At 35.6% G+C, this 15,194-nt stretch overlaps 1 protein-coding gene across 1 annotated transcript in view; it reads right to left on the bottom strand.

The window, feature by feature from the left end:
* Positions 1-15,194, bottom strand: part of HCRTR2 (hypocretin receptor 2) — a 98,785-nt gene that overhangs the window by 13,226 nt on the left and 70,365 nt on the right. The window contains exons 3-4 of the mRNA XM_006757744.2: positions 13,545-13,788; positions 5,938-6,053 (exon numbers count right to left, since the gene is read on the bottom strand). Of these exons, the coding sequence (XP_006757807.1) occupies positions 5,938-6,053; positions 13,545-13,788 (360 nt within the window). The remainder of the gene's footprint in view (positions 1-5,937; positions 6,054-13,544; positions 13,789-15,194) is intronic.

Below are 15,194 nucleotides of genomic sequence, written 5' to 3'. Positions count from 1 at the left end.
CTGTGCTGTATGTCTTCATTTACATTTTCATAATGAACAATCTGTACTTCTTAATCATTTTCACTCCTTCCCAAAACTGTCCTCCCATCTGGAGTCAATCAATTTGTTCTCTGTGTCTATGAGTTTACTTTTGTTTTATTTATTTTGTTTTTTTAGATTTTAGTTAACATTGATCTTAGTAATATTGTGTTGGATATGTCTCCTAGGGCAAACTCAACAGTAGCAAAAATAAACAAGTGGGACTACATCAAACTAAAAAGCTTTTGCAACAAAAAATAAACTATCAATAAAACAAAAAAGCAACCCACTAAATGGGAAAATATATTTGTAAATGATATATCTGATAAGCGATTAATACCCAAAATATATAAATAACTTGTACAGCTCAACATCAAAAATACAAGCAAACAAGTGATTTAAAAATGGACAGAAGACATGAATCGGCATCTCGCCAAAGAGGACATACAGACAGCCAACAGACATCTGAAAAGATGCTCAACATCACTAATCATCAGAAAAATGCAAATCAAAACCACAGTGAGATATCACCTCACACCTGTCTGAATGGTTATCACTAATAAATCAATAAACAAGTGGGACTACATCAAACTAAAAAGCTTTTGCAACAAAAAATAAACTATCAATAAAACAAAAAAGCAACCCACTAAATGGGAAAATATATTTGTAAATGATATATCTGATAAGCGATTAATACCCAAAATATATAAATAACTTGTACAGCTCAACATCAAAAATACAAGCAAACAAGTGATTTAAAAATGGACAGAAGACATGAATCGGCATCTCGCCAAAGAGGACATACAGACAGCCAACAGACATCTGAAAAGATGCTCAACTTCACTAATCACCAGAAAAATGCAAATCAAAACCACAGTGAGATATCACCTCACACCTGTCTGAATGGTTATCACTAATAAATCAATAAACAAGTGTTAGGGAGGATAAGAATCCTAGTGCATTGTTTGTGAGATGGTAAATTGGTGCAGCCACTATGGAAAACAGTACAGAGATTCCTCAAAAAATTAAAAATGAAACTATCTTATAACCCAGAAATTCCACTTGGTTATTTATCTAAAGAAATCCAAAACACTAATTCTAAAAGATATATGCACCCCTATGTTCCTTGAAACATTATTTACAATAGCTAAGATATGGAAACAATCTAGGTGTTCATCGATAGACATATGGATAAAGAAAATTGGGTACATATGGACAATAGAATATAATTCAGTCATAAAAAAATAATGAAATTTTGCCATTTGCAACAACATGGATGGACCTAGAGTATATTATGCTAAGTGAAATAAGGCAAAGACAGAGAAAGAGAAATACCACAGATTAATTCTAACTTACTTTCAATAATTTGCAAAAACTTTTCTCAAATATAGTTTCATTCTTTCTCTTCTTTAAATTACACCTTTTTAAAATACATTTTTATTGATTTCTGAGAGGAAGGGAGAGAGAGGGAGAGGGAGAGGAAGAGGGAGAGGGAGAAGGAGAGAGAGAGAGAGAGAGAGAGAGAGAGAGAGAGAGAGAGAGAAACATCAATGATGAGAGAGAATCATTGATTGGCTGCCTCCTGCATGCCCCCAGGCATGTGCCCTGACCTGGAATTGAACCCTGACCTCCTCATAGGTCAAACCACTGAGCAACACCAGCTGGGCTGAATTACATCTTTATACATTGTAAGCTGAATCTTCAGAGTTCTATAATTATTGCTTCATGCTATTGTCTTTTAAAGTCAAATAGGAGAAAATAATTACAAACAAAAATACATTTGTACTCTCTTCTATATTTACATACATAGTTACCATCACTGGTGCTCTTTTTTCTATATGTGGACCTGAGTTAGTGTCTTTTCATTCTGCCTCTGCAATTACAATTTTCTGTCTATTTCTTCATACTAGATTGCCTTGACATCACCTAATATTAATTAAGTTCTCTTAGAAGAGTGTTGAGGAATAAAGGGAAGTAGAAGAGACTGATAAAAGTTGAGAAGGGAAGGTCTTTCATAATTGGAAGGAACTTTGTTGAAATTTAGTGTCAGACTCAAATATTTATCATATTTCATCTCCATTTCCATACAGAGTACCAGACACATAGTAGGTGCTTTTTAAATATTTGCAGAATAAATGAACATGAGTCCACATGTTAATTAAGATCAAAGTATTATAATAGATGAGGGCTAGAACTGGGAAGAATGCTTATATGCACACAGGGCCAAGTAAACTAAGATAAAGCAGGTCTTTAAAAAGAGGAATTTTAGAAAAGAGTCTATAGAATTTCAAGGCTGAGTGGGTTCTTTGAGTCACTGTCAAAGAGAGAATTGAAGTCATTGATTGTAGCAGAGCATTGGATAATTCTTTTTTTTAAATATATTTTATTGATTTTTTACAGAGAGGAAGGGAGAGAGATAGAGCTAGAAACATCAATGAGAGAGAAACATAGATCAGCCGCCTCCTGCATATCTGCTACTGGGGATGTGCCTGCAACGCCGGCACATGCCCCGGACCGGGATCGAACCTGGGACCCTTCAGTTCGCAGGTCGACGCTCCATTCATGGAGCCAAACCGGTTTCGGCTGGATAATTCTTTTAATGATGCTTAAAGGTCTGGAAAAAGTCAGACAAGGACACACACTTTGGGCGCTAATAGACTTACACTTACTAATTCCAAAGTATGTAACAGATTCCATGCATCTTTGTAATATGAGTAAATAGGACAGGCATTCATTAATGGCCCACTTGTTTAGCCTATGGCACTCCTTGCCTTGCCACTCTGTTTATAGACATTAACAGTTGGACACTGAGAGCTGCTCAAGCAGAATTCCATATAGACACTCACTTGGGGTTAAAATAAAGTAATATTTTAGCTGGTAAAGTGAACTCAGCTGGACTTGCCATATTCTATTCTGATATATTTTGTAAATGTCTTTAGTTTCACAGCCCAGGAGTTTTACTGAATCATGTGGCTTGTACTAACCAGGACAATCCATCAAAAGAATGTAGATTATTTCTAAACTTGTAATCCAACTTTGAACTTATTTTAGAACTTGAGAAATGGAGCACTATAAATTTAAACAACCAAGAAGTAAATTGGCTGGGTTTGGTAGTTATCTAATTATTCAACAGACATTTTTTGAATACGTTCGTTAGGCAAGGTACCATGTTAATTGTTGGTGTTGCAGCTATGAACAAGATAGATTCAGGTATCCCCAAGTAGTTTTAAAGTTAGGTCAATCTGTAAATAAATGAATAAACCATAAGCACTTATTATGTGTAATGCACATTAACCAGTAAAAAGATAGAACTAGAAAATGCTCTTCACATTGAATATCTAAATCTCAGTCTAAATCTAAAATATTTTTATTCTTACATGCTCAATAAAATTTTTTCTCCTTCAAGAATATTTTCAAATTCTAATTTTCCTCTGAACCTTTTCTTTTAATGAATAACTGGGCAATGGATTCCCCTTGTTTTCCTGTATCTAACCATTTTCTTTTAGCATATATTCTTTTACTCACTTTTTTTCTCATAAACTATTTACTGAGCAACTGATATGGGCTAAGCATGTACTAATGGAAGGATATAAGATGAAGGTGAAAGTGTACTGTCTTCAACTTAGTAGAGTAAGGAAGATAGACAAAAAAAGTCATTATGATGTTAGTGAAAAGTGCTACAAAAAAAAAATCTAGTGAAGAAAGTAGTCATATAGTACATTAATTCAACCTATGCTTGTTATTTTAGAAATACACACAAAATTAGTTAAAAGTCTGCATAATAGCATATACTATTTAAGTATTTTATTTATTGAACACTTTCCATATAGTAGGCACTTGAATTAATTAATCTATTAAATATAACAACACTGTGATGTAGATGCTATATAACCGCACTTTGAAGATGATGAAAGAGCCCTAGCCGGCTTGGCTCAGTGGATAGAGCGTCAGCTTGTGGACTGAAGGGTTTCAGGTTCGATTCCAACCAAGGACACATGCCTGGGTTGCGGGCTCAATCCCCAGTAGGGGGTGTGCAGGAGGCAGCGGGTCAATGATGCTCTCTCATCATTGATGTTTCTATCTCTCTCTCCCTCTTCCTTCCTCTCTGAAATGAATAAAGAAATATATTTAAAGATGATGAAAGAGAGGCACAGAAGTGGAAGTATGTAGTTAACAAAAGTCATCTATTGATTAAGCTGTAGAGTCAGAATTGAAACTCATATAGTCTGGACCTTGAGTCTATGTTTATGACTTGTCAATCATTTCCAGTTATTCACTCCCCAGCTTCTAAGAAGATCCCCATTGCCCTTTGTGAGTAAAGGACACGTCCCTTCTCCATGGTCAAGCTTAACCACATGACTTGTTTTGACTACTGAAAACTGGGGAGACATACATATGCCAGTTCAAAGCAGAATTCTAAGAGACATTACATATTTCTTCCAGCTTTCTAGCCCTTTCCCTCAGTCCCAGAATGGCATGTTCCAGGAAGTGATGGTCCTTCAGATTGTGTGGACAAGTGGAGCATAGTTTCTGCCCATCCTCACCACTGGCATGGAACATGAGTGAGACAAACTACTATTACAAGCCACATGCTTGGAGTTGTTTTTCTATAGCTGAATAACCTACCAAAAACTGACTAATATGCCCCGGCTGGGCTGCTCACTTGGTTAGAGCATCGTCTCATATGCCAAAAAGGTTTCGGGTTTGATTCCTGGTCAGGGCACATAGCTAGGTTGTAGGTTCCATCCTGGTTGGGGTGCATATGGGAGGCAATCAATTTATGTTTCTCTCTCATGTTGATGCTTCTTTCTCTCTTTCTCTCTCCCTCCTCCCACCCCTTCCTTTATCTCTAAAATCAATGAAAAAATATCCTTGGATGAGGATTAAAAAAAAAAAGAATCCTTATACTGGGGTATCACAGTAACAAACAGCCTAAAATATGTGGCATTGGCTTTGTGGTCAGAGGAGAGTGTTGGGGAAACCATCATTAGGATCTGGAAAATCACCACCTATGTTTTACAGCGGCATGCATTTGTTACTTTAGTTAAAAAGGTGGGCGAACAGAATGCTAATAAGTGTTGATACTGGTTGCATTTATGAGATCATAAAAGAAAGGACTTCTTTGCAAACATAGAGGAACAGAACATTTGGAATTATGAAACACACAGGGCTGAAAAATGCAGCTGTTGCTCATATCCAACCACTAAAAGAAACCACTACACGTGTTGTTTGGTGATATCCTACAAATCAAGGTTTAGCCTAAATGCTACCTGCTTTGACTTAGAGTCCCCTCCACTAAGTCTTCCTCTGATCCCCTGTGCTTACATTTATTAAGGTAATTTTCATTCTGTCTCTGACTGTCTCCCTTCTGTAGGCTAGGAATTCATCAATGACATAGACATTTAGCTTTTAATCAGATATGCATACAAAACATATAATAAATGTTTGATGAATGATGATTTACTACATAAACTGGAAAAAGCAACATTCCCTAAAAATTTTAGTATTCCCAAATCAGCACTATCAACAGTTTCTAAAACACTGAATTCTGTTTGAATCTTCTATTGTTCTAAAAAAAAAAATCTTTGAAGTTGGATATTTAACCCATATAATAAAAATGCATCAGGAAAGTTTAATGGAATTTTAATTTGTTATTTCTCATAAAAAGTAAAATTTATAATATCAGTCCTAGACAAAAGTCCAATCAATTAATCACAGAGGTTTAATTTAAAGTCATTAAGGCAGTTCATAAAATACATTCCGTAACTATCACTCTAAAGAATGCCTGGACAGATTGCCAGGGCCAGCGAGCCTCAGTGTTTTAGGAAAATGCACAATCCTTTGCTAAGCATCCTCTCTTAAATTTTGTTTTTAAGCACATCCTGAAGAAAACACAAGGACATTGTTTGAAATACATACCTGTCGGCACCAGAGTTTACGAAATATCTGCAGATAGGCCAACACCATGAGACACAGAGGTGCCATGTATGTCACCAGAAAGAAACAGATGTGATACATCTTGGGGTAAATTTCACCTGGAATGAAAGTCAAAATAATAAAATCTTACAATTCATAGATATTTTTAAAGGTAACTTCATTACTGTTGAGATTTACCTTCTATATAGTTTCACTGGCACATCTATACACAAAGGGGAACAATAATTTACATTAACTACTCACATTTATTCAGTCTATGTATGTACAAAATGTGAAGTCTTAATTTCATTTAATGACCCAGGGAGGAATAACAATTAGCTATTTCTTAATTTGTGCTGTCAGAGTCTATCCAGTCAAGTGTTCATTTATCGAAAGCCCTTATTTGTTTTGATTACATGGGGTTAATTAATAAAAATTAAATTGGATTGTCCTACACTCACATTAATAAGAAGGGACATGACTCAATCCAAACCTAATTACCAATGCTTTTGTTAAAATAGCAAGAGAATATAAACTCAGTTGATTCCTCCTTATTAAAATATAAACCGTACCTTCAAATGTGGAAAAAATTGGAAAAATAAATACAGCAAACATTTGATAATTCTTTTTGTTAATTTACTAGAACATATACAAAATTAATTAAGTATGCTGTGTATATATGTATGTATGTATGCATGTACTTTTAATAAAAATGAGATTTTTAAAGTTAGTATTTTTACAAGTTTTTTAAAAATATATTTTATTGATTTCAGACAGGAAGGGAGAGGGAGAGAGAGATAGAAACATCAATGATCAGAGAGAATCATCCATAGACTGCCTCCTGCATGACCCCCACCAGGTACCTTGGCCTTAAATTGAACTGTGACCTCCTGGTTCAACACTCAACCTCTGAGCCATGCTGGCCAAGCAAAGTTAGTTTTTGAAACGAAATGAGTATTGTCTTTTTTATATCCATCTCACTTATTAGTCATAAGCATCTGTAGAAGTATAACTATTTCTTACTTATTAATTCTATGAACACAAGTAAATCTTATCACAAATTAGGCATTTATTAAACAAACAGTTAATAAATTAATGACTGTCATTATGGCTTAACATCATCATCATCATCATCATCATCATCATCATCATCATCATCATTATTATTGTTATTACTAGAGGCCCAGTGCACGAAATTCATGCATGGGTAGGGTCCCTAGTGGCTGCCAGCTGGGGTCTTCCTTCGTTTAACGCCGCCCCCTGGTGGTCAGTACACATCATAGTGAGTGATCGAACTCCTGTTTGGTTGAACTCCTGAGGGGACACTTTGCATATTAAGCTTTTATATATAGAGATTATTTTGCTTTCCTAAAATAAATATATTACTGATTTTTTAAATGCTTTAAAGGATATTTTTCTTACAGTAGTATTTGAATATATTACAGTGATCCAGTCACTTTTACTTAAATGTAAAACAAAAACCAGAAAAATATCCTGCATAGATTCCATAGATATTAAATGCAAAAATTAGAAATAATTCTAACTAAAAGCTAACAAAACAAAGGTGTTTTTTTAATTCATTTCTAAAAATTACACAAGTCATTTTGTCTTTGATATTGAAAATGGGGTTGGTTCCATACTATCATTGAGGGATAATTCTATCACCTCCGTGCATTTTTTAAAATTTTCACTACTTCAAAAGGGCATATTGTATAGAAGCATGAAGACTCGGGTATGGCATCAAATGTGGTAAGGGCAATTTATAGTCAGGATCAACGAATAATGATCACCATCCTAATGATAACATTTACTGAACAATCATTCAATTCTTACTGAATGTATTTTAGACATATCTTTGAGTTGAATATCCTCCACTTGATTTCATAGCCTTATCTTCTAGAGTTGGTTGAATTTAATATTCTCCTTATTCTTCCTTCTAAATCTCGGTCTTTTTTCTCTGATAGAAATATTTCCCTACCATAATCTTCAGAGACGACAGCAGGGGGTGTGTGCGGTTAAGGAGTCTAAGAGTGCAATGAGCCATTTTTAGCTTCTCTGTGGACCAAGCTGCTGACACCTAGCTCATCAGTTTCTAACTCCCTTTCAAGCTTATCCTGTAAAACAGGCCAGTTCCATAAAAAGTGATAGAACTCAAGCAGCCCGACTGGAGGAATAACAAACAGCCATTCCCTTTGAAGCGCCACAGCCCCAGCAGCATTTGGTGAGCCAGTTTCAAAGAACAGTGACCTCAGCACTTTCCAGGCACCTAAGTGGCTTTGAACTTTTGTTTGTTTTAAAGAAGGTGTCCCATGGGCTCCCCACATAAAGATATAGCTTTGAAGCTTGCATACCTGGGAGGCCTTGATGTCTGCATCAGACTAAATGAATTGAGTAAGTGGAGGAAGGTAGATTTTAATAGGCTTTTTTTTTTTATTATTGCTTAAAGTATTACAAAGGGTATTACATATGTGTCCTTTTTTTTTCCCCGCCCTTGACTATCCCCTGGCCTCCCCCACCGCCCAGCGTCCCATGTCCACTGGTTATGCATATATGCATGCATACAAGTCCTTCGGTTGATCTCTTATACTCCTCCCTCCTGCTCCCCAACTTTCCCCGGCCTTCCCGCTGCATTATAGCTATGGTTCCCATCACTGTGATAACAGTCTGAAGTTTTAAACAGATGGGAGAGAAAGCTCATTCAGAGGTCGGTATATTTATATAAATACTTGGGAAAAGATGTAATTGGCTGATAAATGCATATTATGCTAATGAACACCCACACAGAAAAGTTGATCAAGCAAAATTATACTTTCAGGCTGGGATAGTTTGTTTTAATAAAGATATTATTATACATAATTGGGGTAACATGATAATCTTAAATTCCTCATTTCATGCTTAGAGTCTACGCTGATCGGAAACCCAGAAATACCATGGAAATGTTAAGTTGTCTGTGTTGAAATTGTCTTTGTAGTCTCTCTGCACTTGATGAGCAATGTCTTAAATATATTTTAAAACATTTATATATAACCTAGAATGTAGCTACATGGAACTTGTCCCACTAAAGAATAATCTAAGTTAGAAAACAGCATTTTGAAGATTGACAACCATTAAAAAATTGGTGTTTCTACTCAACTGATGAATAGGCATACCTGAATAAATTCTTGCATACATATTAAACCAATAAATAAGGAACAAATGTGGATATTTATTTCAGCTTTAAAATCAGAGATTAAAGAATAATATCATATATTAGACAAAACTTAATTTCTTTTTTTTTTTAGAGAGAGTAGAAGGGAGGGGGAGAGACAGAAACATTGATTGGTTGCAATCAAGAATTGAACCTGGGACCCTGTAGTCTGGGGGTGGACACTAACCATTGAGCAAGACTGGCTAAGGAGAACTTAATTTCTTTCAGATGAGTTAAGGTGCATTTGTGAGCCAACATGTTAATCTAATTATCTAAAAACTAAAAACGTTTTCTACTTCATAGTACTCCTACCAGGGATTTAATGGTAAGTAAATTAAAAATAATTTCCCAAATATTTAATTTAAACCACCTTCTCAAAGTTTATGGATCCACTAATGTTTACCTGAATCTTTAATATATTTTAGCATCTTCTCCCTAATAAATATTTTAATAAATGTTCCTATTAATATACATACATACATACATATTTATAGATTTTCAAAATCTCATTAAAACCAGATGCCATCATGCATTTGGCTGTAAAGGAAAGATCCACTTTTATGTTTTTTCATACCATTAAAGAGCAATTTGGCAATAAAATCCAAAAGGAGAGAATTATATATTCCTAGTGTCCAGAGCTATGTTTGACAAATAGTGCCTGCTCATTAAACACTGGATGATTGAATAATGAGACAATTATATCACTGAGTACAAAAAGAAAGTTGCTTTCCTCCCAATAGATTCATCCTGTGAAACGATGCATTTATAAACCAATCAATCAAAGACGTATGGGTATAATTCTGGAAGAATTTTTAAGTTTTAGAAATATGAATTGATGTTACTGAAGCAAACAATGAACATATACAAATACATATTTTAAGATCATTAAAATAAATATTAATACATTTCGTTTGTTTTTGAGTGTCAAGTATGCCTACCAAAAGTTATGATTTGTGGTCATTTTTTCTTCTTTTCATCAAGCCACAGGAAATGATGACTATAATGACTTCCATAAAATATCACATCTTTCTGGTAATATTTTCAGTATGACAGAGTTCTTTCTCAGTTATTTTGCACAATGAATGAGACAGCATTTTCCAGACTTTTCCAAAGGTTATTTGATAGATATGAATCAAGAGACCACATTGTTTATCGTCTCTTTTCACACTGCAATATTGGTTGTAAAGCAATTATGATATCACTGTCTGCTTTTATAACTACATTACTGATGTAACTTAGGATAAAGAGAAAAAACACAGTTCACAACACATTTTTTAAAATTGTGCAAAATGGCCATCAGATTTTTTAAATGTTTAAACTTTAGAGAGCTGACAATGTAAAATATAATTCCTATGATGTTTTTAAGGTTGTAAGTATCACACATATATCTGAGTTATAACATTTTAAGTTGAATATGGACTTACAAATAGCCTAAATTAGCAAAGCTCATGCTATGTAAAAATTATCATAAACTAAATGTCTAATGAGCAAAATAAAAACCTAATTTGGATTCTTTCAGATTCTTCTTGAAAAATTGTGATTAATAATTTCATTTAATACTGTCTGTCTCATTCATTGTGCAAAATAACTGAGAACTCTGTCATACTGAAAATATTACCAAATTTGTGGACCAGCCCCTGGGCCTGGCCTGCGGGATTGGGCCGAAACCATCTTTCCGACATCCCCTGAGGGGTCCTGGATTGCATGAGGGTGCAGGCCAGGCTGAGGGACCCCACTGGTGCACGATCAGGGCTGGGGAGGGACACGGGAGGTTGGCCAGCTGGGGAGGGACTATGGGAGGGCTCCAGGGTGTGTCTGGTCCATCTTGCTCAGTTCCAATTGGCTGGACCCCAGCAGCTAGCTAACCTCCCGCTCGGAGCATGTGCCCCCTGGTGGTCAGTGCATGTCATACCAAGAGGTTGAGCAGCCTTAGCATATCATTAGCATATTATGCTTTGATTGGTTGAATGGCCAACCAGACGATCGGACACTTAGCACATTAGGCTTTTATTATATAGGATTTGAAATAGCTAATTTTTTAGATTTTATTATTTGCTTTTGAAGATGATCAAATTCAATTTGGAGCCACTTAATTTTAGCCTTTATAATAATTTTAAGTAATTATGGGCTTATATAAAATCACTTTTAAAAAAATATATTTTATTGATTTTTACAGAGTGGAAGGGAGAGGGATAGAGAATCAGAAACACCGATGAGAGAGAAACATCGATCAGCTGCCTCCTGCACACCCCCACTGGGGGTGTGCCCACAACCAAGGTACATGCCCTTGACTGGAATCGAACCCAGGACCCTTCAGTCTGCAGGCTGACACTCTATCCACTGAGCCAAACCGGTTAGGGCTATAAAATCACTTTTAAGTAATTTTCCTAAATGACTTCTGAAGGCTGAGTTTAGATTTTTATGAATTCAACAATAATTGCTTTTTAAAAAAATATTTTTGAAAATGTCCTTGCTAGAGCTAGATAATAAAAATACTCAAGGTTAAAATGAGTTTTATATGTGTATTGCTCAAACATAGTTAGAAGATGATGTGGCTATTTACTTAATTATAACAACTGTCAAAATTCACTGTCTTTGCATAGTTTGTTAATGGGAATTAACCTTATTCAGGGCAATATACAAAAGGAAAAGTTTATAAAAACTGCCAATAAACTTATAAATGAAACTCCTAAAATACTTTAGTAAAAATACTATTAAATATTTGAATAGTAAGTGGGTGTTTTATCTAATTACCATTTCCATAAAATTAAAAAATGTCAAGTTTGAACTGAAAGCTTAGATTTACATTTATTTGTTTGCTTCATAATACTGACCAAAGAATTTATGGTTCAGTTTCATCATGAATTAAAGAATTCTGACGAAGAAATTTTTAGGATGTTTGCAAATGTAACTCATTATAAAGCAATTGCATAAGAGACACATAACAATGGGCCGCAACCCACTTTCTATCCAAATACAATCCATTCATAAATCTACATAGCCCTACATTCCTTAAACTATCAGTTGGTACCTTCTTCCTTTCTTCTGCCCATTCTGTAGCTTTTCTTGCTTCCTGGCACATCCTTTTACCTCTTCCCTGTCTCAAGAAATCCTGCTCAACTTAACGCTTTGCTGAAATGTTAGCCCCTCTGTAAACTTTTGTCCAAATGTTAGAAGAGTAAATCTCAGCAACAAAAATGATATTTAATAATTGGGGTAATAGAAAAAGCAAATTGTGAAATATAGCTATCATAGGACTTTAGAAAATGTACAACATAATCGGAGAGACTTTTGAACTTTATCTTGCAATAGGGAAAACATATGCCTAATTTCTCAGTTGTTGACTTTTTCTCTTTTCAGTGTTCCAATAAAGTACCCAGGTAGGAATTAACATAAATTAATTCAAATACTTGAAAATATGATATTCATAAGCTATCCCATGGGTGCACTGCTTGTTTTGGGGTACATCTTTCTAATAGGCATACATGTATAGCTTTCTAATAAACAGTGTTTTCCTAATGTTTAAATTCTGTAATTACAAGCCATTGTTATACACTTATTCAGAAGAGGACAGATTTTTTCCCCCTCAAATTTCATGCAATAATTTTGGAACTAGTGCATGCTATGCTAAAATGCAGGATTTTTAAAATTCCCAGTCATTCTTTGCTGGTTTCAGATTTGTGTCACCACCCGGCATTGATTACAGTGTTCCCACTGTTACAGGAAAGCCTTACTGTCACTGAGAGTTTTGGACCAAGGAGCATAAACCTCTAAGCTTCTGCTTATTTAAAATGAACTACCTTATATATCAGATAGGAGGGAAAAGGGTTCATAATTCATATAATTCCTAAATTATGTCATAATTGTGCCAGAGGTAAATTGTAGTGATTTAATATATTATGAACAGAGAAAGCAAACTTAGATATTTTGACACAGAGAACAGCATTGGTCCACGTAGTCAACTCCAGTTGGGTGTCCAGTTAGCACATGGTTTTCAAATGAAAAATCCAGTCGTATTTGAAGCCCATTGGGGAACTTGACACTTGAGGCCAGATAATCCTGTGCCATCTTAGAAAATACGAATAATTCCAGAATGCATATTGCAATTCATGTAAATGAGTCCTTTTCCTTTTAGAGAATTTAAGGAAAGGGAACATAACCAGATCTGAATTGCGGAATAAACTCCTCCTTCCATGTCCTATCTGAAAACTAGATAACAATACATAGCATTTCTAAAGGACCAGGACAGGGGCAGTTATTCTGTGAAACTACTTTAGGTTTCCACTTGGTTTTCATGCTTTTACAAAACTATGAACAAATGGCCATAAAATACACAAGGCCAGCTTTCCAGTGGCTCTGCAACTGTCATTACCAGTGTGTAGCTGTAACAGACATGTCAGCTTGTGGGCCAGGGTGCACTCACCTGCCCACCTCTCTTCGCACACTGTGAAGAGGGTGGTTTTATTGGCCAGTCCGGGGAGCATGGCCCTGCACTCCATGACGATGGCCTGAGGGATCATTATAATGCAGGACACAATCCAGATGATGATGATGCTGTTCCGAGCCCGCTTGGCTGTGCTCTTAAACATCAAAGGATGACAGATCGCATACCATCGATCCAGGGCAATGCAGCTCAGGGTGAGGACAGACACAGACACGGACACGGTCTAGAGAAAGGACAGAGTAAGAGAGAGAGAGGCACCCGGTATTACATGGGTCACTCTTAATATTTTTACCTTATTAGAAAGGCAGTCACAACAAATAACCATGTCTAAAATTGTCCAAAAAACATCCCATGCAGTGCTTTCCAATTAAAAAAAAATATCTGCCAAAAATAATATTAAACATGTTTTAGGAAAAAAAAATCATATTTCTTATTAAGCAGGAAAAAGGTACAATGAAAACATTGCAAACTTTTTTCCGGCAAAATGTTTAATTTATAATCTGGCAGTCTCTGAGTAATTACTATCCTTATATTGTCTTGAAACTTTCCACTGACAGAGAAAATCATATCCTCAAGTGGAAAAAATAACACATATGTTTAATTTGAACTGGAAAACTCTCTAATTTCACTTTATAAACATAATCTTAAAGGGCTAAACTCTATCAGAGTAGGCTTAGATTAGTTGATAACTCCTGGGAATTTCTTGGTGTTACTTAGAGTGTATTCAAACCTCTTTCCCAAACCAATCCCTTTCTCTTACCAGCCTCCATTACTTCCCTGCCAATATGCCAAGCACCCAGGGCCCCTCAATACTATGGCTAAATTGGGCGTAGAACTGTTATGGTCTTGATCATAGTTGACCTTTCACAGCTGCGGTGCCAGGGCTGTATTTAGCCAATCAAGAAATTAGAAGTGTAAAATGTTCAACAAGGTTTAGTGATTTATTATTCATGAATTCTAATCAAGGTGGGTGAAAGAGCTAGACATAGTATGGTTCAAATTACAGAGTCATTGCTAGTGTTTCTCTCTACTTTTAGATAGTAATAATCTATTCAAAACAGTTCACTGAAAGACTGCCATCGGTGCCTAAGTTAGCCAAAGGGCAGTGCCTTCTCTGTTACTGGGCACTGTGTGAGAGACGATGCTGCTACTAGAAGTATGTCTGATCCAGCAGGAGAATCCCCTGAACGGACCCTTGACAATCAGTGATTTAATATGTACCGTTTGATGACTATATTTATTGGTGTATTATACACACTAGCATTCAATTTATTTGATTTTCTTGGGGGGATATAAAATTTCTTCATATCATAAGAGATTATAAATGAAGAGTTTTGTTGCTGCTTTTCACTTCCAGGAGTGCTCTTCTGGGTGCCTTTTCCATTTAGATTTTGATATTAGTTCAAATTAACCAGATTGTTAATCATTTGAAAAATGAACCTGGCGGGGGGTGGGGGGGCAAGTGTTATGAATGTTGAGAATGAAGTAAAGTGAGATGATGTGAATTTCTTCTGTTGTCAGGTGCTTGGTCATTCACTCTTCCTGTGGGCATCCTGTGGTCAGAGTGATGCTGGAAGCTTTATTTGGTAGAGAATGAGTCTGTTTTATATTTGCACATAGAAATGACAA

This window comes from Myotis davidii, unplaced genomic scaffold, assembly GCF_000327345.1.
Source record: "Myotis davidii unplaced genomic scaffold, ASM32734v1 scaffold313, whole genome shotgun sequence".
In the NCBI taxonomy this organism is placed as follows: Eukaryota; Metazoa; Chordata; class Mammalia; order Chiroptera; family Vespertilionidae; genus Myotis; species Myotis davidii.
This window is presented reverse-complemented; position numbering and strand designations above follow the sequence as displayed.